The 25,638-nt window shown below is 39.3% G+C and overlaps 1 protein-coding gene across 1 annotated transcript in view; it reads left to right on the top strand.

Annotated features, from left to right (window-relative positions):
- LOC117829330 (metabotropic glutamate receptor 4-like) overlaps positions 1-25,638 on the top strand; it is a 210,601-nt gene that overhangs the window by 148,634 nt on the left and 36,329 nt on the right. The window contains exons 4-7 of the mRNA XM_034706996.1: positions 7,573-7,708; positions 7,923-8,077; positions 8,373-8,513; positions 22,753-22,953. Coding sequence (XP_034562887.1) covers positions 7,573-7,708; positions 7,923-8,077; positions 8,373-8,513; positions 22,753-22,953 — 633 coding nt within the window. The remainder of the gene's footprint in view (positions 1-7,572; positions 7,709-7,922; positions 8,078-8,372; positions 8,514-22,752; positions 22,954-25,638) is intronic.

Genomic DNA, 25,638 nt, shown 5'->3' with positions numbered 1-25,638 from the left:
CAAATCTCCTCACATATCCACAAAAACAACTTCCTGACGCAAAGCATGCCAACAGCAAACCTAGAAGATTCCTCTTTGTATTGTAAATGCAGCAGGAAGGTAAACCATCACAGACAAAGTTAAACTTTTCAGCATCAAACAGTGTTTCTCAGGATCCCCGTTCCCTCTTTGAGCTTTGAGTACCTTGTCAGTTCAGGACTTAAACTCTTCCATGAACTTAGGTGACTTTTCTACTCCTGGAAACTTTTTTTTCTTTTGGCATTTCATTATTGGATGGATTGAAGGTGAAGAGGCAGACAGGTAACGCAGGATAGAGAGCGAGGGGTATGACATACAGCAAAGGTTGCCAACTGGAATCAAACCAGAGAGGTTTCTGTTAAGTGGCATGCACTGTAACCATTCTGCTGCAAAGATGCTCCCAGCAATTCACATGCAGTTTTCTAAAACTCAGTGCAGCTGTAGATAAAATTATATCGGTGAATAGTTCAAGTATGTCATTTTACATTACAGCTGTTCACATAAGATCTAAATATGATCCCACTCATGACCTCTGTCAAACTTATGCCCTCATTATTCCAGCTGTAACTGGCCATTGAGGTGATTTAGTGTGATTAGCATTCAGCACCATTTACATCTGTGTCTTCTTTTTTTTTTTCACATACTAATTAAGAGGTCCTAACATAATTTATTTAAATCAGAGCACAGAGCAGGAACTCTGTAGTTTCAGTGCATGAAAAGAGCTGTCATTTCTTACAGGAGTGCTGCAGGTAAGCAGCCCTTTAACTAACCAAGAGCCCCCTGCTGTTTTTACAAGTCCAGGAAACTACAGTATGCTTTACCTTGAATTGTTACATGACAGCCATGGAATATAAACAGGCCTTTTATGATGGCAAATGCAGGCAGAGACAGGCTTCATTCAATCAGCTATGTTTCAGTGGCCTTTTTTAAACCAGGTATAAACAGTCTATAAGTAATCGTGCCAAGTTTTCGCACAATTCCTCACTTTCAAAACAAAAGTCAGCTAAGTCCTGATTTAAAAAAAAAAATTCAAAAGGATATTTTTTGGCATTTTTGCCTTTTAATTGGATAGGAAAGCTGGAGATAGACAGGAAATGAGTGGAGCAGAGAGTGGGGGAAGACATGCAGCAAATGGTGACTGGGTGTTGAACCTGCAACTGTTGATGAGGACTATAGACTCTGTATATGGTGCGCTTGCTTAGACCGGTAGTCCAATGGCGCCCCAGTCCTGATTTTTAGTTTCAAAGATTATCCTTCACTATTTTTCCTCAATGTTAAAAGCTACGTTATGAAATTTTACTAACCCTGATCTGGATTCTCACGTGAAACGAAACTGTAGCCAATCAGGAAGCAAGTTGACTGGGGAAGGAGGCACAGCAAACATAGCCACAGCGGCATTAGTATATTTAAAGCAGGGAGTTAGATTCTCATCTGAAATGACATAAGCAACAACATAAGTGTTGCTACAACATCTCCTGTTAAACTTATCACAATCAAACTGACAAGGCTGACAGTTGGACAGAAATCCCTAAAGCAGTGGATGCACCAGGAGGCTAACCAGCAAGCAACGTTTAGCTTGAGAACCATCCAGTCGTCCACCATGTTTATTTGCTTTAACGTCATGTTTGACTGTAAGAGATTTTTCTTTTTCGTGAGTATGGACTCTGGTTGAATTGAATCTGTTGGTGTGTGGTGTACTGTGTTGATTATATCGTTGCTGAGAATGTTATTGATCCCAGAATGGCGATTTTGTTTGCAACCTACCAGGTAGTCAAACAAATAACAATAACACTAACAAACGAACAAACGCTAACAGTCACAACCCTCAACATGTCAGTGACAACAGATATGCAAGAAGGAGCTTGTCATAAAAGAGTAACAGTATTTAAAAAAAAACACAATACAAGCACAATTGCAAAGACTGAGGAACACCTTATAAATACACAACTTTACAGGGACAATCTATTTAGAACTGCTTTCAGCATTTAGCTGAGCTTTATTTTGATAGCAGAAAGGATGAAATAATCTGCATATCTGTTCGTTCTTGGAGGGGCAATCTATATGGTATACTCTACATTAGATTTCATTTCAACGTTGCTCATGAAAACAGACACAAGTTGTATGTGTACAGGTGTTCATAAATTCATGCATTCATAAATGTGGGTTTAATGAGCTGCAAAGGTTGCAATCAATCACATTGTTACCTGGGCCCAGTCTAAGCAACTGAAATTGTTTATTTTTGTGTTGAAATGCTTGAAAACTAAATAACCTTACAAACCTACAGAGAGTACTTGTACAAACAAAGCCTCCTAAACACGGTTTAAAATGGGAGCTTTATCCAATAGTGCAGAGTGAGAATCTCACATTAAAAAGAGAGAGAAACTGCCTGATTGACTGACTGACCTAAATTTGCCTTCTGATATAACATTAAAGACAAAAATCTGCTCACATTGTGACATTTTTCCTTCTTTCATGTATAAACAGATTTTTTTTCCCTCCGAAAGTCTCAATCTAATTATTGCTTTACTCAGTTCATGTGCTGAAAATAAAAGTGCTCTTTATGTTCTTTGTGCAGCATTGACTTAATCTGATTTTGTGGTGGTGGAATCTCATGTTCACATAATTCAGATCTGAAAAAAATGCAGCCAGTATTGATGTCTTGACTTGAAAATCACCCAGTGTGATATGGTGTCAGTGTTTAAATCTGGAAGGCATCTAAATATGAATACAAGCTGAAAAACAAAGCTGCTCAGCCACTGTGGCAAAGACGGATTATATGTCTGTGACTGTTCTGACACTGGATTAGCGACATGCCACTATTAGTTTCCATTAGATAAAGAGAAAACATGGTTTGGATACCACCAGAATAGTCCTCTACTGTGGCATGTGAGAAACAGCAGAGTAATGGCATGCCTCTCACTTATCTTAGCCATAAATCTAAGGAAGCAAATGACCAATAATAGAGCCTGTTTGAGTCAGCCGGACAACTGGGTCATCACACACAAATGGCTGAAGTGATGAAACGCCCGCACGACTGCAGTCAAGATGCACACTCCCTGCAGCACTCTACCATAAACTAAAAGATGATTTGAGGCATCCTGACAGTTTAAGTGTGATTTTCAGGGATACCACACACCACTACTGGGATCAAACACACAAACTGCACTTCCTGCTCAAAAAGCTGTGATAAATGTCCAAAAGGCTCAGGAAAGTTAAAAAACAGCATGAAATGTTTGTTCCTGTCAGCCTGGTAAAAACACGAGACCAGGTAGTGGTTTACGGAAACCACTGATCCATGACCAAGTCTTTGATGTTTACTTCCAAAAACTCTACAACTCCTCTTACCTGCTTTCAGCTCTGTACCAAAATCGAATATTGTGTTTCCTGGGGGTGTAAACATGACTGTAGTCTCAGCGCCATCATTCTGTGGGGGTGTTTTGAAGCCTTTTGACGGCGTCACCATAATGGAGATGCTGACTCCAAGTATATTCCAGCTAATCTAGAAAATGTTTAAAAAGTGGAGCTGAGGTCACGACCGAGTCACCTGGCAAACAGCCACAATGCACCAAAGCTGTCAGTCAAATCAGCCATGCCTCAGGTCATATACCTGATCTCTATTTACAGATTCAACATAAAAACACAGTATCTGCACGCAGGGGTCTTGATTTTCAGCTTGGAAAGTGCTCTGCGTGGTGTTCTGGTTTCAGTTTACGTTTGTGTTCGGAGTACTATTGACCAATCACGTATCTGCAGGCTTTGAACTCTTTTTCGATTATGAAGGACAGTTCCGACTGTTTTTTAGCATTACAATCCTCTGAAAGCACACTACATGATGCCTTAGGACCTTAAGACTGCTCGACCACACACTTAATGTTTGTGGAATGATTTCAAAGTAGTGATTCAACAGACACATGATCTCACAGAAACTTGTATGATCAAAAGTGATTTCACAGACTGCATAATAAATTGACTTAGTATTCGTGACGTCACTCATCTGTTTCTAAAGCGCTGTTTTGAAGCCTACTGTATTGGAATTGCTGGACTCAACCTAACTTCTGTCGAGATATTGTGAGGTAAAGAGGCGGGCTTTCAGCCTCCTCACTAACAGCTACAGTGTCTGTGAAGGTTCTCAGTCATCCAGGTCATGGTAATCCAAAGCTTGATCCGTAAGGCAACTGGACTGGTGGAAATTCTTGAAAAGCAAGAATTCAAGAATTTCTACCAGTCAAGTTGCCTTACGTATCAAGCTTTGGATTAGCAGCTACAGTGTTCCCGCCTGTCAGACAAGTCAGCTGTGCCTCTCATAATGGAAAACTTGTAATCTTATATCTTTGAAACTGACACACTATGAAAAAAAATCACCCCCACACAATGTGTGCCAAAAGAGAAATTAGCTATTCAAACTAAAGTCATATTTTGAACCAGGCTGTAAACATGTTTATTTTGGCTGTAAAGATTGTCTTTTTTGAATGGGTGTGTATGTGGTTTCCGGTACTTCCGGAGACAGCCTCAAGAGGACATTCAATGAACTGCAGTTTTTAACGCGTCCACATTGGCTTCAATTCTCACGGCTGGAAGTTGCCTCTGGATACGCCAAATCCTGAATCAGGTCATGATCAAAATGGATAAATTAAAACAATTCCCTCCCCCCTCCACATACTTTGAGTAACTTTGACTTTGAATAACAACTGATCAATCAGAGCTCCCAGGCAGAGCTGAGGAGGAATTGCTGTTTGCTGACATGTATAGCATCCACATAATTTACAAACTAACTAAAAAGAAAGGTGAGAAAAGTGTGACTGAAAACCACAAAGCTGTAAAGATTGTTATAAGTCAATTCAGAGGAATAACAAAACTCTGAATTTGCTATTTCATATTTGCCACACTGACTAATGTGCATCAACATTCTCTCCTCCTGCTTACCTTTCGACTGGAAGTTACATCTGCAGAATATTAATGTTGCTCTCAGCTACTTAGTAAGACAAACAAAGAAAAACACCCCCTCCAAAAACGGAAACCAGATAGAGTGAACAAGTCAGAGTATATTAATGAAGTAAAACAAAGTGGCACTTCAGTCTGATAAACAGTCATTCATTTTTAAAATGTAGGTTTGGGGCTCTTGCTCTGCTGAGGTTATTATGCATACACTGGTGATCACCCATGCTTGAACTGTATCAGCTCAGAACTGCAAACTAAGTGCATGGTCCCTCTGCAGTAAAGTATATAAAGTAAAAGTATTGTACTATGAGGGTCAAAGAGCAGCAAAGCAGTGTGGTCCACCTGTATCAGAGGTGTTGTGTTATCACGTCTACATATAGTGTTCAGTTTGTTGGGATGTGGGATGGAAACAGTACCTGTATTGAAATAGTGGGACTCCTTAAGGATGGAAAATAATCAATACAACTTTTAAAAACAGGGTAGAGGAAGGGGTTTGGGAATGTTTCTTGCTTGGATTGAATTGTAGGTTAGGGAACTTGACATCCTGCTGCCCTGCCTCAGTTTACAAAAACTGTCACAGGTCCATTTATTTATGATGAAAAAAGCCAGAAAATCTCTGCAGGGCAATAAAATGAATGTACAAAAAATAATTTGGCTCAAGCAGCATACATTGATTTCTTTTACCATAAACTATTGGTGGCTTTGCACTCCCATAAGATGACTAAACACAGCTCTTAATACAGGCCAAAATTGCCAACACATTTTTAAATCTCAGCATGTCTGAGGACGAAGGTCGAAAAATCTGTCTGACCTTCTCAAACTTAACTAGGTTCGGTGACAGCTGTTGAGACAGCTTCATCCAATTCTGTCTCTGTCTCAGACCTCAAAACTTTTTCACAGACAGCTTAATCGAGATGTAGATACCTCCTCTCTGAGAGTGGAAGAGCACAGAGTGACAGCAGTCTCGACCACCACAGTTATGACACATCGACAGGACAATAATTTACGAGTCCCAAAATAACTCTCCGTAGCAGCCTTTTTTTCCCCCTGTTGTGTTAGTTATCAGTCTGGGTCTTACACAGGTTGTAGTGTGTGTAGGTGGTGGATAATTACATGACTCAACTTCAATTAATTTGGGGTACATTTTTAATAACTCACAGTCGCCTCCCTCCTGCTTGTTGTTTCCTGTGATTGCTTTTTGGAGAACAACTTGTCATGCTCTACTGTTCACCTTGCTTGTGACACTGTAAATAAACACAGGCTCACTTTTGCAAAGAGTTATTCCCAAAGTTAATCTGCCCTGACGATAAGCTGGCCTCCATCTACAACAATGATAGGCTGACTTTACACATATATAAGAGTTGCAGAGTACAAAGTGTAAAATAAATTTCCGCTGTCCTCACTGTCCTGAGGGCGACGGGATGCTGAAAAATAATCATCTGGACCAACATGCCATGCTGAGACACTCTAATTCCAACCAAGAAATCCTGTTGGAGAAGCAGAAACAGTGCTCAGACTGCAAAAAATACATCACAAACCCTTTGTTTGTTGTTTCAGTCCCTCGGACTGTTGGTCATTTTGTTTGTGTTTAGTGGATCGAAGCCGGGATTCTATCCTGCAGCTCAGGAGGACGCTTATTTGGGGGGTGTAATTTGATGTACAAGTGACCAAAAAGGGTGTTTGTATGAGAGGCCAGCAGCAAAATTTGAGCCAGGTTCAGTTACTTTTGAAGGACATATCATGCTGGTACCTCACTTAATGCTTTACACTTGTTAATGCTCAGTCAAATTCAAGTGATTTGATAGACTTACTTAAGGCCTGACAGTCTGACTTATTGATTGCTGTCAGGATGTGAAGAATTTAAACTAAAATGGCAAAATTCTTCTACAAAACTATCCCATCTCAACTTGACATCACATGTCAAGCAAGAATATAAAAAGTAGAGAGACAGAAGAAACTTTTTATCCTCTGAAGCCAGAAAAACTTTATCATGCACATTTTATTTTACAAAATCTGCAAGAAATATGAATATTAATAATATATAACGTGGCTGTCAATCTCACATTGTGTAGTTTACTCCTTGGTGGCGGTGCATGCCTACTAAGTGATATTTTGTATTGCTTTAATTGGCTTGTAATGAATGTGGTGGACAGATGGTTTGTCCAATCACCATCCTAGTTCTTTTTTCTAAGGTTTTACCCCTCCCAAGCACCGTCTCAGGGTGATGCCTCGATTAATGGGAAATATATCCCACGCCATGGATATGTGAAACAGTCCATCTGAGGTTTCAAGTTAGGGTAACCCGCATACTGTTGAAGAAGAACAGGCCTTACCTTATATGAGTCTATGGAATAAAAAATCAAGACTAATTGACTTCTTATTCACTTTAAAGGAAAACCCACATGTCACTGCCTTAATGTCAATTTTGCAAGCTTTCCCCGGTGAACTAATGAAGTAGAAATGACCTCAATCATGATTGTTTGCTTGTGCTTAATTATATTTAACCTCAGTTTAAACAATGGTTACATCAGCTTCATTTTGATGCTTTTAAGTGACTGCAAGTTCTTTAGTGCCTTCAATTTCTTACATTAACGTCTATAAACTTTGTGTGTTCAGGGGGCGTCTGCATCTCCCAGTCTGTCAAGATTCCCAGGGAGCCCAAGCCAGAATTGTTTGATAAAGTCATCCAGCGCCTCCGAGAAAACCCCAACGCAAGGGTCGTCATACTTTTTGCCAACGAAGACGACATCAGGTAAGACCAGGTGGTGGTTTACATAACACTCCTTTAAAGATTGAAAAATGGAACTGCAGTAACCAGGACATAAACATGTGGTAACAGTCATCTCAGTCCTGCTCTGCCTGACCACACTGTAATAAATAATAAAAAAAAAAAAAACATAATCAAAGAGGTGCTGATAGGGATGCTGACCTTATCCGTGGCAACATCTGTTTCCTCACCTTTGCAGGCGGCTGCTGCATGCAGCTAAAAAGGCCAACCAGACAGGTCATTTCATCTGGGTGGGCTCGGACAGCTGGGGCTCAAAGATCTCTCCAGTTGTGCACCAGGAGGAGATGGCAGAGGGAGCAGTTACCATCCTTCCCAAGCGACAGTCCATCAAAGGTACAGAAAAGAGCCTTGCATACATTGTATCTGCCTCTTTTATAAAATGTGCATATTTAAGGAAAAATAAATCATCTGCATAAAGCAAGGCTGGATCTAGTAGCTTTTTAATTCAGAATCATTAATCATTTAATCTCCAAAAGTGTGAAAACTACAATGTCAATAAAGCTAATTGAGCATAAACCATATTTAATTAATCATACTGTAGAAGACATAGCCCCCCAAAGGGATCCAGCAGTGTTGTTTACACAGAATCTGACTGTGTCAATGACAGCAAACTCATTGATCTGTCCAGGGTTTGATCGCTACTTCATCAGCCGAACTCTGGAGAACAACAGAAGGAATATCTGGTTTGCTGAATTCTGGGAGAACAACTTCAGCTGCAAGCTCAGCCGTCATGCCTTGAAGAAAGGGTCCGGACTTAAAAAGTGCACAAGTAAGTGAATCTCCTGTTAGGGTAAAAAAAGAAAAACCTCATGTATTGTTCTTTTTGTTCAAACTTGAAATGAACCTGAAAAAGTTCCTCTGATGGTGACACATTTGGCTCAATGTAAAAGTGTTTTTTGACAGCATTGCCCACCTATAAAAAGTGGAACACCTTCTACATTCAGAACTCAAACTCAAAGTTTATCCCGTTTTAGTGCTGCACTATATTTCTGCTGAGTCGTGTGTGTTTACTCACATGGCAATAGCAAGTGAAAGGCTTAGAAGGGCTGCATGCTTAAAGCTTCAGGCTCAGTGCCATTCGCTAACAGCTGTGGAGAGCAAAAGCTGTCTTGAGGCGGTAACACATTGCTCATTTTATTAAGATTTACACACCAATTAAGAGGAACATCATGTATTTTACAAATTAGGGTTATCTGAGGGCTTTTTTTCTTATCTTAGGATATTTTCTATTGAGATACTTAACAAGTCTTCAGCAATCAGTTACTGTCTGCAGCACTCCATATAAAGGATGCTTCATCCTACAAACTGTGAAATTGAGCAACATAGAAATGAGGTTGAGGATGACTATAATTTAAGTGTCATGATGTGAGACACATGCTTATTATACGAGTGGCATAATTATATACATGGTGTATAGTTATACACAGGTTACAGATGGGGTCATTCAAGATCAGCCTGACAGAGTTAGGTGCCAGCAATCATTTTTTTCCATGTGTCCTACCAGTACCTGGCAACATATATATAATTACAATCACAGCAGGTTAAAACAACTTGTTGATCACGCCAATCAAAAACTACAAATTTGTTTCCCTTAGATAAAAAAAAAACAACAGGGTCGGAATAAAAATCGGGTTTCAACATGCGAGAAACTGGCACTGGGATTTTGATGCAGGGCAATAAACACAATCTAAAAGGAAGGAATGAAAGCAAGCTCTGCAGCTTATAAATATCAAAGAGAACATAGACAAAAAATAATGATGCTACGATAATGAGGTGCTCCACTGATTGGTTGCCGAATGGTTACTGAGGGGGGTAGGTGCAGAACCAAATGCAGAGGCGGAAAAACACCAAAACAAACATGACGAGCACTCAAGATTTAGCTTTGCCAGATACGTATGATCTAGAATCTGACTGCTGTGTGTTGCAGCCTCAGTTACAGCAGCATCTCTTGGAGGAGTATATTTAAATCCAAGCCCTATTCCTCCTTTCTTGCCTTTCGTGTTTTTGTTGAAGCAGTCTGAGGTAAAGTGGTTGGTTAAAACAAAAAAATTGGCACCAATTGTTAGAAATTAAAAGCAACCACTGTTATCTATGGTTCCCCAGTGCTGGAACAGAATTTATACATTTATTTTTGAGTTTGGTACCAACAAGAGAGCTGTTCATGTGTCTGGCTCTGACCTTTGACATCTTGACTCTACAACACTGAAGCAAAACCAGGAGGAAAAGGAACCCCTGTAGGGGTGGGAAGGATTTAGCATTATGCCTAAGCAAATCTCTGTTGTCAATACGGTACCACTGAAGCTGATTCGAATCGCCTCGCAGAAGCTAGGTTTTCCCAGTAGATGAAAGCAGAAAGAATGCAGAGGCTTTTTTGCCTCCACAATCTCATGGTTGTTCAGATGGAAGATTGGTAAAAAACATACTTGTAAAATATACTTTTCATTAATAGAACCTTTAAAAGAAAAAGAGAAAGAATTTTGAACAGCAGAACATCTTATGTGTTCAAATGGAAGAGCTGAAATGTGCAGAAATGTGTAAAAAGACAGAAAAGGCAATTTGAAAGTTTATATTTTTAATTATGAATCTGAATTAATATTGAACATGCCATTATGGGTTAAAGATGTGACTAATAATTCAACATGTTGAACTTTGTACAGACTTCAGCTTAATTAAGAGTGCAGCTGGGTAAGGAGGATTGTCTGTGTCAGTGTCAGTGTCAGTGTCAGTGTGGGCCCTGGCCTTGGTCGTATTGCTGAAAGCACCTGCAGACAGGAAGGAACTATTATATTGTGTGGGTTTTAGTCCTCATGCACGACAGCCTCCTGCAGGAGGAGAGTGTCTGAATATTTGCGTGTGGGATGGTAGAGGTCAGCCCAATCTATCTGCATGTTTAAGGGTGCTGCGGGAGTTCACGTCCTGCAGGGATTGCGTATTGCAGCCAATTAAAAACATGATCAAATTGAAGCTAGCAGGGCAGCATATTTTGACAGCTCATCTTGTGATCAGTTTCTTTTAGCAGTCACCGTCTTGTTAGCACATACGCTGCACAGACTGAAACTACATGAGAGTGCAGTTTGTACTTTGAACTGTTTTCTTTCCAAAATGACATATTCATTTGATGTCATTCATAAATCAGCAAGCCAGCTGAATATTACCCGACATCAGATACACTGAAAACAATGAGCTCACTGAACAATCTGCAAAACACTTGACGTATTCAGGACATTACACTGTGTCAAACTGTACCTATAGTTCCCTGGCTATTTACTTTTTAGGCCCCCACATTTGAACAAACAAGGAGGATTCTGTTATGGAACTACAGTGATACAGAGATTACAAAGACACTTGTTTGGGTATTAACTATTTCTCAAAGAAGCACAAGACAAAGGTAAGATCACATAATTTACCAAATGTGACTCCACACAAAATAAACACAAACAGTCTCAATAAACACTTCTTTCATACAGGTATATTTGTTTGTCAGTAATCTGTATGATGTCTCAGCCTTAGATAATTTCCAACATGTTACCAGGGAGGTCCATATAAACCTTTTATATTCTATCGAGCTTGTTTGGAAGGATTTATTCAGCATCCTGGTGCTCTTTTTTCTCTGTGTTTTGCCAATGCACCTGATTTATTGTAAGGGTGTGCATGTAAACGCCTTAAGACTTGAAAACAAAAAATCCATTTCATTCCAACAAATCCATTTTGATGGGTTAGGAATAAGTTTCTAGTACAACCCTCGGCCCTCACTAAACAGTATTTAAAATAAATGCATAATAGCTAACACCTCGACTGACTTGAGCCAACAGAACAGATCTGTGGATTTACTTCTGACAACAAACTGAATAGGCTATTAGTCTGCAGAAGTCTCTCTGATAATAGACCCATACAACAAACAGGACTTCAACTAGAAGCACAAATCAGTTTCATCAAGTGTTGTTTATATGGAGTCCCAAACCTTTTAACTTCACCCAGCCACAGATGGCTAGGACAACAGAATTCTCAGCTCGGTACCTGGACTAATTCATCAGTGTCTGCTAGAATCATGGACCCCTGTCTTGTACCTCTGGCCTACTTTAAGGAGCCAGACTTTCATCTGCTGTTGCTTATGTTCACTCTCTGAAAATGATAAGTTCAGCTGAGGACTCAGTTCTTACTACAAGCCTTGTCTAGTTTCATGTATTCTGATCCAAAAATTGATATTGTCAAGTTGGAATTCACATTTAAAAACAAGAACTCAATTTCAGATTCTATTTGTTTTTCAAATATGCCAGGATCCAGCCTTGGGGTACATTGCAAATTAGAAGACAAAGAGGCCAACATTATGCACAAACAAATATGAAGTGAAAGCAGTCTTTGGAATTTAAAGATCATTTACTTTACAAGCAGTGAACAAAGTAATGTGAAACAGATAAAGATAATGAAAAACAGTATTTCACTATGTTTGTAGATCGGCACATTGTAACCTGACACTAAGTCATTCTTAAAATTCATACTAAAGGGCAACTCACATCTCTAGCCTGTCTGAAAAATGTCGCTATGAGCAGAAACTACACACAATCAAAGTGAAATCCTTCTTGCATTGCAGGGACAGAGGGAACCGCAGAGCCCTGGAGCCAGCTGTGTACATTTACTTTCTCTGTTCACTACTTTACATGCAGAGACCCAGAAACTGGATTTTATAAACAAGAACATGCTGTGACAGTTGTTCCAAAAATATTTTTCAAACATGCAGTGAACAGTTTTTTCTAGACATTAACCAGCATTCTGGCTAATGAGACTGGTCTAAAGGTGAGGAAAACCCACAAAACAGTCAAATTATGGCAACATTTATTGAACATGGCTAAACACAGGAAGATAGAGTTTGCAATGTCAAATTAGTTTACCAAATGTGGCATTAGCAGAGCTAGCACCACCATCCTGTGGTCGTCATTGTAGGCTAACGTCCACATGCCTGTGCTGGTTACACATTGCTCCAGCTGAGTATTTTCATGGCCCTTTAACCTGAAAGAGTCTATTTATCTCCAAATTTTAGATCAAATTACTGCCTAGTTGTGCCGCACTACGAAATACCATCAATCATCTGTGCTTGTTTACATTGGGGGTAGCAGCAATACAACTTAGACCCAACATATGCCCGGAATTTCAGGCCTACAATTTTAGAATATATTTTTTTTTTAACCGACTGTTTTTTTTGCTGTGCACACACCTTGTAGATATAATCACCTTTGTCTTGGCTTAACTGTCAAGGAACAAAGAGTTCATTACAGTCCTCAAGCTTTGTTGTCTAATAAGTAATTTTGGTAAGGTACCACCACAAAGAGAATGTCATTCTGTGGGAAAACATTGTATTTAACAAGCTTATCAGGTGATCATTAGGATTACTCTTACTTTTGTCCCACTTTCACTGCCACCCTCCTCAAATTATGGTCACCCATTGCACCGAAAAGCAAACAGTAACAAACTTGTGGCTTTGAAATTGCAGTCCGCAAATCAATGAGTAAAGTCACCATGGCTGCTTCACATTTTTTGACAGTCTATGATATACCCATAATACATTAAAGCTGTGATATCCACCCTATTGTGCAACACAGGCCTAATACTGCTTCTTCATCATCATTAGTGCCACAGTGGTATTGCTGTGTCTGGCTGTGATTGGGTATAATGACGACTGTTTGTATTTAATGCTGACGTCGATATGTCTGCAGTGACGTCCAACGATAAGAGTGTAGGGACTTCAAACTCAGGAGAATCAGGTGCTTATTTATTAATAGAATTAGGATTTAAAGTTTAGTCTTGGCAGAACAAAAAACATCTTACATGGCGCGGCTGAATCGATACAGACTCACTAAATGCTCTTGAGAGAAACTGCTACTTTTACTCAAGAGGTGGGCTGTAAAACCAACAGCTGGCATCGACTTCACAGGCAGTAAGTCCCAACACTTCAGCACAGGAGAGAGCACAGAGGGTTATGTGTAGTGTAACACTCGGGTGGATAAAGAAGGATACCAAAAGATGAGTTAGTGTGAGCATTGGTAGGAATGACCCCTGGTGACCTGCCAGCATGAAAACTGTTGAGCTCCTTGGGGAGCTGCAGGGAAGGTTCAAGAGTTTGCTGTCTGATCAGCACCCTGGATAACATGTTTACCATTTCAAAATAACTGAGGTGTAAAATTTGGAACAGTGTGAATGAAGGGGGTTTAAATCTGGCACCAAGTATGTGTGTATGTATTTGTGCTTCTGCACACACAAGCTTTTGGTCTTTAATTCTTAAGATAGTTTTATGCTTCTGTCCCTGGAGTCATCATACTGAAGGTTACTGGAAACTCACGTTTTATCTACGTTCATAAGATAAAAGTGAAGTAAAAAAAAAACAACTAAAGTTAAAGTTAATAAACAAAAACATTGAAAATACATTTGAAGGTTACAGAAATACATGCAGGTGTATTATCAAGAATTCAGAGTATTTTAAGATTCACCCTGCTCAAGATAAGTCTTACTTTGGAATTTGCGAATGGACGACATACCAACATTACTTTTAACGGATAAGGCTGAAGAGGTTATACATTTTTCTTATTGTTAACCATTCTCAGGTTCAGCAGAGATCCTGATCTGACTCACTCTTTCTTCATAAGAGCAACTTGAAAGACTCGAGATCCATTAGTGTCTCTTTCATAATTTGTAGGACAAATTCAAGCTCCTACCTTCTAGTTGGAGATTCAGAATAGCAATAATATTGAAGACAATAATAATAATTTTAATAATCTTTCAATATGAGGCTTTGGCTACATGAACATCATCTACCTGTGGAATCATTCATTGCATTTTAGTTCTTTAAAAGGGATTCAAAAAACAAAAACAAAAGTCTATACTGTACTTGTTGAATATTGGACACATCTTATTATGAGAGGACCCACCCTTTTCCAAACCAACCTGCAGTCTGTATTATTTGACGATCTTCTCTGGCATGCCAGAGTTTCTTCAGAAACTACACTCTCGGACATTATCATGTCTCTTGGCTGTATGACATTTTTTAATGTTTCTCATTGGTAACCATTTTCTAATAGAAAAAGCATCATAACCATGCCTCAGTAGTTGGTTTTAAAATTGTTCTACATTTGAGCAACTTTGTTCACCGTGACACTCTATCTTTCATCCCTCTAGTATCGTAGTGGTGAGTGACAGCTGGCCTCAGTCATATATTTGGGTCAATACAGTATCACCAGAATTATACCCTTTAAATCAAAGACGGGCTGGGTAGCTTAAATGTAAGGCTGTTCCATATACTGTAAAACTTGGTATAACACTTAGTTCTAATACCAATATATCTGTATAAAATGCACAGAGAGGTATTCTGTTGAGTTACAGTATTTAAGCAGAAAATGGCGCTGAAAGAAGCAAGCAACCACTTCGATGTGCAAGACATGTTGGAAAAATAGCAAGGTAGCCCAGTCTAGCAGTGCCAATTGTGATTGCTTCTTCCCCCATTAGGCTATAAGCATGCATTTGAAGAAGACACCAGGATACCATTAAGCAAATAAATATTGTGGAGTGCTGGTTTCACTGAAAAGACTATTCAATTTAAGACAACCAGTGACCAGTGGATGGGGTGGCGCAAGTTTCTGCAAATTGGTTGTGAGCAGTGGATTCGTTTGTGCCTGACAACTATCAATGCTTTTGTACTATGTGCTCAACCACTGCATGGGTAGTTGGCAGGGGGCAATAACAGATGGAACTAAAAGAGCTCCACCTTTTCCCCCTGAGGAGCCTCTCAAAAACAGTCTGTCTTGTTCACCAGCGCGACTTATGTTCTGGATTTCATGGTATAGCTCCTAAAAAATAATGGGCTGCCAAGCATATAATTGACTGAAGTGACAACTGAACTGCAAGATACTCAGTGTAAGTTAATATAAAAGTAAATGAAATCATGTACTTAATAAATTGTAGTCTTTTACAACCCCTTGATGCAGAACAACTCTATATCACATGGTAAAGACTCTCACTACGATGTTTTTAGGTTCCTGTATTCTTCTGCCAGTAGCTTCCTCTTGGTATTAGAAGCATTTAGAGTTGAACTTCACTATCAGCTTGGCTTCACGGGGGGGGAGTCTTGCAGTGTCTGTTTGAGGTTAAAATGTGGCACTCGTGGTGCCTCTCCTCTGGTGGAGAGCTGCTGTGTCGCTGAGCAGCTGTGTGAGCGCCTCGCGGGGCATTCTGCAGAATTATCAGTGTCCTGAGAGGGAGAGACTCCTCAGCGTGATCAAAGGATAAGAAGGCAGTGAGTGACTGGGAGAAAAGAGCGGGACTTGTCTTTTATCTGTGAATGAAGGAGATATAAAACTGATATTGATTAATGTGGAACGTAGATGCCAACTGGAGCAGGGACTCTTCCGATTGGCTCCTCGGTTCTCCTGCGTATTAATGATGTGTGGGAGCAGCAGGAAACACAGCAATGCAGATAAAGCAGGCATGTGCTTTTCTTTTTCATCCAAGCATCAATTTTTTAAACTGCTTATCCTGTTCAGGGTAGTGGGGGGCTAGAGCATTTACCAGCGTGCATTTGGTTTGAGGTTCGGTGCCAGTTTGTAACAGGGAGACTTTCCATTTGAATGATGAAATAAAAACGGCATAGAATAGGGCTGAGTGTGGAAAATACTGAAAAATACCCAGTTATTTTTCTGACCACGGTGAGTCCTAATTGAAATGCGATTTTGTTTGTGAATGAAAAGTCAAACCTGTTCTTTGTTGTTCTTCTAATCAAGACACATTTCTACCAAGTATGAATAGGCATGAAAATTATAAGAGAAAAACAAAAATCGAGATAAAATATGACTTATTTATGATAATGCTGCAACATAGATTGTATATTGAAATGGATGCAACAAGGGTTCACAGATTGTGGAGCCTTAATTTTTAGAGCCCAACCCCCCCCCCCAATATAATTGTGTTTGGTGCCCCAAACCTCATCACCCCTTTTAGATGAATTGTAAATGCATAAATTGAGGACTGGTGGAGTAATATATTAAACTCCCTATTATTTGAGCGCAGCACTAGTGCAGGGCAGTGGTGGCACTCGCAAAGCAGAAACAGAGAGCGGAAATCTTGCAGCTTTAATAGACCGTCAAATTGAGAGGATGCCTTCGTCAGCTGATTGAGAGAATGAAACGAGTGTGAAATCGTTGCAGCTCGTGTAGTCTCTTGAACTCGCACTGAGTTGCTCCGTTTAGTTCATACATGCTGATTTATGTTGGTGTTCATTTTTCTGAAGTTTAGTTTTAATTAGTTATTTGATGCTAAAAAGACGATTGACTGACAGCTTTTGTTGACCAATGTGAGCTCCTGCTGCGTTCTGCACCAGATTATCGGAGTAGAAGAGGAACGGTGACAGAATGTAACGAACACTGACATAAGACTGATTGCACTTTCTATAGTCATACATGTCTGCATCAAATTAACACAAGACCCTGTTTTGTTGTGGACCGTACCCACCTGAGGGATCTATGTATTTCATCAGTACGTTATATGCATGTTTTAGTTGGAAGAAGGGATGTGATGTCGGTCCCATCGCTCCACCAGTCAGATCACTTCTGCACTTGTATTAGCTCTGAGGCGGCACTCTGGCTTCACATCTCACAATTTGAGAATTATTGAGGCGTGTTGTCCATTTAATGTCCAGTCAATGAGCTGCACAACCAACCAGTGTAAAGTGGATAACTTTATGTTTCCAGATATTCTATTGTTTTAAGTTGAAGAGCAATTGATGTGTCGTAGGACTCAAATGTGCAGGGAACACTCAAATTGGCTGCAGATAACCAATGAAAATAAAGCAAAGTGCTTGAAATATCAGCTGAAAATATGAAACTAAAGGCTACATAGAGGTGATAATCAGAATGACTGTGTAAGTAATCATTATTAGTAGAATAAATTGAGAAAAATCGACCCCATTGTTTCTCTATGTTGTACAATGAGAGTAAAAGTAACATTGTAACATTGTAAAAGAATGTAAAAGAAGTAATTTTCAAGTATTTCAATCAAAATGCAAAACCATGCTAGTACCGAAAGGAAAAAAAAGATCTAACTCCAAACTGCTCCAACATACTGTTCTAATATCACTGAGCAGCAGGAATGGCATAGCAAGACCACAGAGTACTGCGTCTACTATCAGACTGGGTCATGGATAAATGGTGAGCCCAGAAGCCCCCAAGTGGTCTCTGAGGTATTCGTCGATGAATGGGCTGCATTTCTGCGTGTATTGCAAGTGTTGAGGGCAACGAGGAGGTACCCAAAGGTAGGAAAAAGCAAAATTACAAACATATTTCTAGACATCGTCTCCAGGAATTTAGGTTGTTTTTCCCCAATGTATTGGAATAATTTGAAGTATATCAAAACATTGGGGGGTTAACTTGAAACATATCTCAGGGAAAGCTCAATAATGTAAAGATATGTTGTTTCTAGCCCTAAAAAACATAAATGGAGGCTTCAGCTGTAAATGCAGATATTTGAAGATTTAAATGTCAAATTTTAAGATGACCTAAATCATGCAGTAGAAGAGTGGCACATATAGCGCCTGTGTCAGATTAATTTAGGAGGCAGCAGAACTGCCTTGGCAAGAAAAGACTGAATGGCCTGTGGCCAGTCACAAGCTGAAAAAATGGTCAAAGGTCTGAGCCCACACACACTGTCACAAAATGTCTTGTGTGACGCCTCAGAGTGGAAGACACCCACACTTTGCTTCTGCTTTGTTTAATCTGAATGGATTTCTCTGAAAGCAAAACGCCAGCCTGGAAATGTGTGTGAGAGCGCCAAAATGCCAATGAGGAGGCAGCAGAGAGAGAAACTGGGGGGAGGGAGGGAAATGGTCTTACAGAGAAGAGACAATACAAAGTTAGTGTGGGTGGTCTGCCAAGCCTGAAACAGAAATATCAGCCTCACACCCATTCTGGCTCTCAGGATTCCCTCTAGCATACGCATGTCGTCCAAACTGTGACAATCTCTGTCCAATCAAGGCCCTGTGGCCCTTAATTACTGAGCCATAACCTCCAACAATAATTAATGCGTTTCAAAAGCTCATGAGATAATCGGGGACATTAAAACGCCCGTGGTCTGCAGCAAGGAGCTGGAGATGTAGAAAATGAAAGATGGCTAACAGAGGGAGACCTTTGCTGATTCGAGGCTAGCTCTCTTTAAGATTGAAGTGGCTGTCGAAAATTGCTTGAACCTGAAGAGGACAGATGTTGCATGATAAATGTCTGCTCTGTCACAGAGTGTTTGATTATGTATCATCAGTATCCACATGTCCAATACATTAATAGAGCCGATAAGAAGCTGCAAAGATGGGCACAGATGGGACTAATAAATACTTTGGGGAGGATCAAAAGTTTAACATTGATTAATTCCTGTGTAATGTAGTGCACAGTCTTTCAACATTTGTGCACACATTTTGTCCTCTAGTGCCAGGAATAGTGAGGGATTACAATGATGAGTCACTGCTGGCTGCATCACTGACAGGAAACAGAAAACATCATCCTATACAATAGATCCATATAATTATATATACAGTGGATCTATCTATATACATATATACACACACATACTGTAAACAATACTGTATACTGTAAATATACATAATTACGCACACATATATGCGAAAACAATTACTTTCCCAAGTTTCAAGCCAGCAAATGTTAATTTTAAAACAAAAATAATCTGTACTGTACTATGATGATGGATGAAATCACTACATCACACTCAAGAATGGCTACAGCAGCTATTTTGATCATCGACCGGTAATCAATTGAAACTATTTATCTACTAATCAAGTAATGAATTGAACAATAACTTGATGGCTCTTATCTAGCTTTTAATTTCAACATTTCTGTTTTAAACTCTAAACATGGCATTAAAAGTCTGAATCTGAGCTATATTTTGTCTTAGCTTTAAACATAACTAGTGTTAATGTTAGACATATTATTTAGTTTTAATATGTAGTGTGGTTACTATTTATACATGGTAAGGTTGTTTGTGTTAAGAGAGTGTTATAGAGGATGGATTTTAAGGTGAGGGAATGAAAATGTAAAACTCATGGCTGGCTCTAACTTTGGAATGTTACTTTGAATGACACAGCAGATGTTTAAAAGAGACACATCCAGCGTGCCTTCTCCTCTTTCAGTTCAGACACTCACACATCACTGACGTGCTCCTACAATAAGCAAAGTCCGATTTACAAATCTTACAGGCAGCTGTCTTTCCTTGCAGCATTGAGGATGAAATGTTCCCGGACTGTGTTTATCTTTCACTTCCTGAACAATGGCCATCTCAGCCACACTTAGCTGAGATGGTAAGTACATGAGATGTCTCACTCCTCTGTAAATTTTTCCGATATGTTTTATTTACCTGTTTCTTGGCAGTTGCTGTTTCACATGCGCCACTCATAGTCATGATGATGAGGCGATGATTCACTCCTCAGCAATTCAGTTTTCTAGCATAAGAACACCCAGGATGACACATTGGACTTATTATCCACTATAACATTTGTTTACAACTAATTTTAGATTTATTTTTGTCAGCGTCCACTAATTGTTGCACCACTAAACAACAGGTGCGTGTCGAATAAGACAATAAGTTTACCATCAGCTGAACATGTGATAGAGTTTCTGGTGTCTAAAATTAGTTAACACCATATAGTTTCACAAAGCAAAGGTGTTACCCTTTCCATCTGTTAGGGAATTGAGAATTCAAGCCAGGCTTATGAAATAAAAACAGAAAAAAGGAAAGCTTGTATTCCAAGAAAAAAATCCAAATGTGGAGGAGAAAAGCCAAACTTTCAGTCAAAGTGCCAAAACATAAGGAGGAAATGTTCCTTTACAAAACAACTTCATTCTCAAAATGCATAGACACAAATCTTCCTCCTGTTTTCTCTCTCCTATTCCTCGTTCTGGGTTGTATTAGTATTCTGCTGCCTGTCTGTGATAAAGTATTTTTTAAAAACTGTGTGCTTTAAGTGTTGTCAAAACCGCAGCAGGCAGATAAAATATGAATGAAGCATGTCTAGATATTGCTGTGTGTGATATAAAGATTGTCCCAGCATCAAAGAGAAACGGGTGATTGTGTTTGTTTGGGCTTTTATTATTCTAATTCTTCAACTGAAAGTGCTTATGTGTCCTACGCTCTGACTCCTTTCATGTCAGCAGTGATGAATTAGCTTTGAAGAAGAAAATTCTACAACAGGCACATTTGATTTAAAATGTTAAACCTTTTTGAAAGTCTTCATCAGTAGGCTAACCGTTATTTCTCCCATCAGGTCGGTGTTTCCTGATAAAGAACACATCATTTATTCTGCTTTAAAAAACAATGTACCAAAATGACTTTTTCATCAGTCATTGATTTTTTTAACCAGTTCAGGTTAATAAAGCACATTCGTCTCGTGTATATTAGGGCCAAACAAGTGTGCCTACTATCTGTACAATAAATAATCCAAAGAAATAAAAGACTGACCACAGTTGGTGCTATTACACATATAATTGCTGAATGTGCAGGTAACTTAAATATCTGCAACGCTGCAGTTAGCAGTTAGTTCTTATTTCAGAAATGTCAGCAGGAGATCCCCTATTATGTGTTAATAACTAGCAAAGCTAACTGAATCGTACTTGTCAGAAATTTAAATATATGACGCCCTATAATTAGCTTATTCCTGGTAATTAGCACATTGTCAATCTAAATTAAACACACCTTCTTTTTATAATCTCTTCTCCACATACAGCCAGAGAAAAGAGAAGTGAGGATTGGCATGTTGTATCTCAGTAGCAGACTCCACCTCCTCATTGCAATTAACAAGCACAAAAAGCTGGGGAACAACCTGGGCCAGGATTAATAAACTCCTATCACAAGTTATTACAATGAGCCTATGAGCGGATTATCCCGGTCCTGAGAATGGATGGCTCCATTTCCTGCTTCTCTGGTTTCCTACTCTATTGGATTCTTAATACATCCAGGCAGTAAAGACTTGATTCACAGCTGGACACTCCATCAAGTAGGTCAGAAATCCCGGATTCAACCACACTGGAAGCCTATCCATTTTTTTTAAAGTTACAAATGGAAAATGGCAATAGGCATGCAGGTAATAGTGACTGGCATGGACATGAGGGACTAGGAGCTAATGTGTACACAATCTCTTCCTGTTAGAGATACGAGAAAGAGGTTTTGTTTTAAACTGATGAGAGTTCCCGGAGGAGAAAACCTTCCACTCCAGATATTGGAATTGATTTGCTCCTCTGCAGCGATCCAGATATTTACCTTCCAGCTAATTGTAAGAGGCAAGCTCCATTCAGTGAGGAGAATAAGACTCACTGAGGAGTAGTACATTTTCTTTCCATGCCTCTTGGACTCACGCCACTCCCTCCATTTGAAAAGGTTCAACTCATACCGAGTGGTTTGCACAAAATCGTCCCGTACAACCTGAACTGCTCTCCAGAGATGGAAGACTCAAGAGTTGAAGTGCTGAAAAGATGAGTTCTAGTGGCTGCTGGCAAACACAATTCCTGTCTTCAAGTTATTCTATAATTGAGTTTCAAGATGGATCTTTTTCAGATATTTTTCTTGGTACTATTATGCATATTAGTTTTCTGGAACAAGCACCAAATGTGCTGCTTTCTCATCAGCATACTTCAAACAAGGGTTAGGGGCACTTGCACAAACAGATTTGTAGAAACCACTTGAGTTGTAAGTGAATAATTTTGTCTTGATTACATGATGTGGCTGATAGAATTACAGATATCCTTCCAAATTGAGTATTTGAAATACAGTTGTGAAATCCTGACCATATTTTCTCACTCATACACATCTGACTCAAGCTCCTACTTGACACATTGAACAGTGGGTAAAAGAGTTGACCACAGAGAATGCATTTCACATGACTTCAATGCACAGAATCACTCACAATAAAACACACCAACAGGTTGAAGCTGTGCATGTTTTGTGTCTAATTTACATGTTTCTGTGTCTTACAGATCAGGAGCGGATAGGAAAGGACTCGAACTACGAGCAGGAAGGAAAGGTGCAGTTTGTTATTGATGCAGTCTATGCAATGGCTCATGCCCTGCACAATATGCACCAGGAGCTCTGCCCGGGGAAGGTGGGCCTCTGCTCCAAAATGGATCCCATCAATGGCACTCATCTGTTGAAACACATCAGGCGTCTAAACTTCAAGGGTCAGTGGCTTTTTTACAGGATTTTGTTTTGTCTCAAACTCAAGAGGGACTGCAGTGTGACCTTTTTAAAACACAATATCCAATTGTCAAACAAAAACCCATTTTTCGATTTAACAGGAGCGATATTTGTTCCAAAGTCCAGAGAAGAAATAATTGTACTAAGACACCAGGATCATTGTTTTCCAGGCTACACTTTATTGCAATAAAGGGCTCTGAAATGCAAGGATTTCACAGAAATAAAAAAAGATATGAGGGATGTGTTAAAAGGATCTGTAAAATCAAATGTCCTATGGTGCAGACTGATAAAAATGAAGCCAATTAGTTTGTATTTGAAGCAAAGCAGGGATAAGGAGAAAAAATAGTGTTGTCAGAAGGTTCATTTCTCAAAGTTTGACTCTGGCGGCTGACATTAATGTTAACATGTTGACTTGTAATGACAGGGTGGCTGAGAACAAGGTAAGCAAAGCTGACATGACCCCTACTGTCACTTCAAAGTCCACTGGAGCCGACACACACAGGGTATAAATATGTATGTGATAATTTTTTGTCCCTTTTTCTTTCAACATGTTGAACATGAAAGGACTATCAATACAGATCTCTGAGGACACCAGGGGTAAAGTACAGTCAGGAAAGACCACCATAGAAGACTTACTCTTTAGCCCAGATTGTGTGTGCCAATTTATTAAAGTAAGATCCATGGCGAACATGAAGGCATTAGATAGTTGTATTTATTAAGACTGCATGAGTGGAACGGCTTGCTTCAAACTGAGATATGTTAGTTATTGTTAAAAGCAGTATATAAAACAAAAACAGAAAGATATTTTAGTCATTCGGAACAAAATTCTTGACAATGATGTGAAATATTTTTAATGAGAGAATCTGAGAGTTTTTGTTCAGCTCCTAAAAACATGAAATCCTAACGGCACTGAACTGAGTGACTTGATGCGTACATGACACGGTAATTGTACAAGTGAAATAAGTCTGGCTTATGAACAGCTCCTTTCATTTCACTATTCTGGGAAAATAAGATTTAGAGTCTGCTGCTGCACTAACTGTCCACTGATGCTGCAGCAGTGCTTCCAGCTATGATAAATTATTAGCTTGGCATGGAAACATGCTGATGTTATTCTGGTTTGAAGTAAACATGATTTGTCAGTTTAAAACACAAGCTTTAGGACTTTTTCTGACCCAGGGCCACTGGAACTAAGACGACTTTACGGACTAGTACACATTGGCTGCTGTTGCTCCAGACGATATGATGTTCTGTTGACTAAGGATGCTGCTAAATCATCCATCTTTACAGCACTTTATTTGATTCAATCATGAGTGTTATAGTTTTTGTGAGTTACATAACACTAGCTTATTGGCAGAAAACCATAAGTACAGATAAGACCGATGTGTAATTTTATTAGGTATGCAAGTATTTTGTCATAAATGTAGTTGTTTATTAGCATGGTGACTCACTTCCTTGTTGTTTAAACAAAAAATGTCAAATCTGACTATCCTACATGTCTGAAGGTTAAAAAAACAGGAACCTTCACAGACATAAAAAAAACAGTCAGAATTGAGGCCTATTTATGTAACACAGCTAAACATGAGATGGTAGAGTCTGCATGTAAACTATCTCAAATTGGTTTGCAGAGTATGGCCCCACCCAGCCTCCAGTCCTCCTTGCAGGTTAATGTCCACATGCCTGTGCTGGTTATGCATTGCTCCGGTCGAGTGTATATAAGTCAGTTGAACCAGACACAACCTACATACGACTTTATCTCCTTAACCAAATTATGCAGCTATGCCAGGTGTCGTCTGTCATCTGTGTTTCTTTTTTATCTGGTTTGTAGAGCACTATAGCATATGGCTTAAGCCCTTAACCCTCCTTTCATGTTGCCGGTCAAATTGACCCATTTTAAAGCTCCAAAATCTGAAAAAAAATGTTAAGTGTTTTTTCGCTATGAAACTTATTCTGCCTGGCTTCATTAGCGTAAATAACATATAAAATGAAAATTCCTTGCCCAAGGACACTTTACCATTTGACAGCAGGAGCTGGGATCGAAGAGAGAAGCTGGCAGCCCTTAGAACAGTGGGGGACAACCAGGTAGAGCAATTTCCACTGCTCTATAACCCAGGCCCTAATGTCACAGTGGATGAAAGGCTAGTGGCATTCAGAGGTTCCTTCCATTTTAGGAAATATATGCATTCCAAGCCAGCTAAATACAGCATAAAAATCTGGGCAGCATGTGACAGAAGAGGTGTCTCCTTTTAATTTATCAACATCACTTCATACATTTTTTTCAAAATGTAAAATACAATAAAAAAAATCTATGTCATGTAAAACTATTATTTTTATATTTAGGTCTTTCCAATGTACATGGAAAAAAGTTGAATTGTGAATTTTCATGAAAAACGAGTGAGTTATCCTCATTGAACCATGATCTGTGAGAAAGAACACCATTGCACTAAATATTGATTTAAATTGTTATAAATGGAGTTAATAATGAGATTTTAAAAGAAGTTTATTGTGTTTTTTTTGGGTTCTGACACTTTTGGATCATTAAATATGCCCTGGGTCAAGTTGACCCAGGAACATTATTGCTGTCCCTAAGAAACAAACATAACAGAGGATAAACTGAAGCTACGGTCTTAGCTAGTGGCAGATGGCTGCACTACAGCTCAGACACGACTCTT

The sequence above is a fragment of the Notolabrus celidotus genome, chromosome 1 (assembly GCF_009762535.1).
Source record: "Notolabrus celidotus isolate fNotCel1 chromosome 1, fNotCel1.pri, whole genome shotgun sequence".
NCBI lineage: Eukaryota > Metazoa > Chordata > Actinopteri > Labriformes > Labridae > Notolabrus > Notolabrus celidotus.
This window is presented reverse-complemented; position numbering and strand designations above follow the sequence as displayed.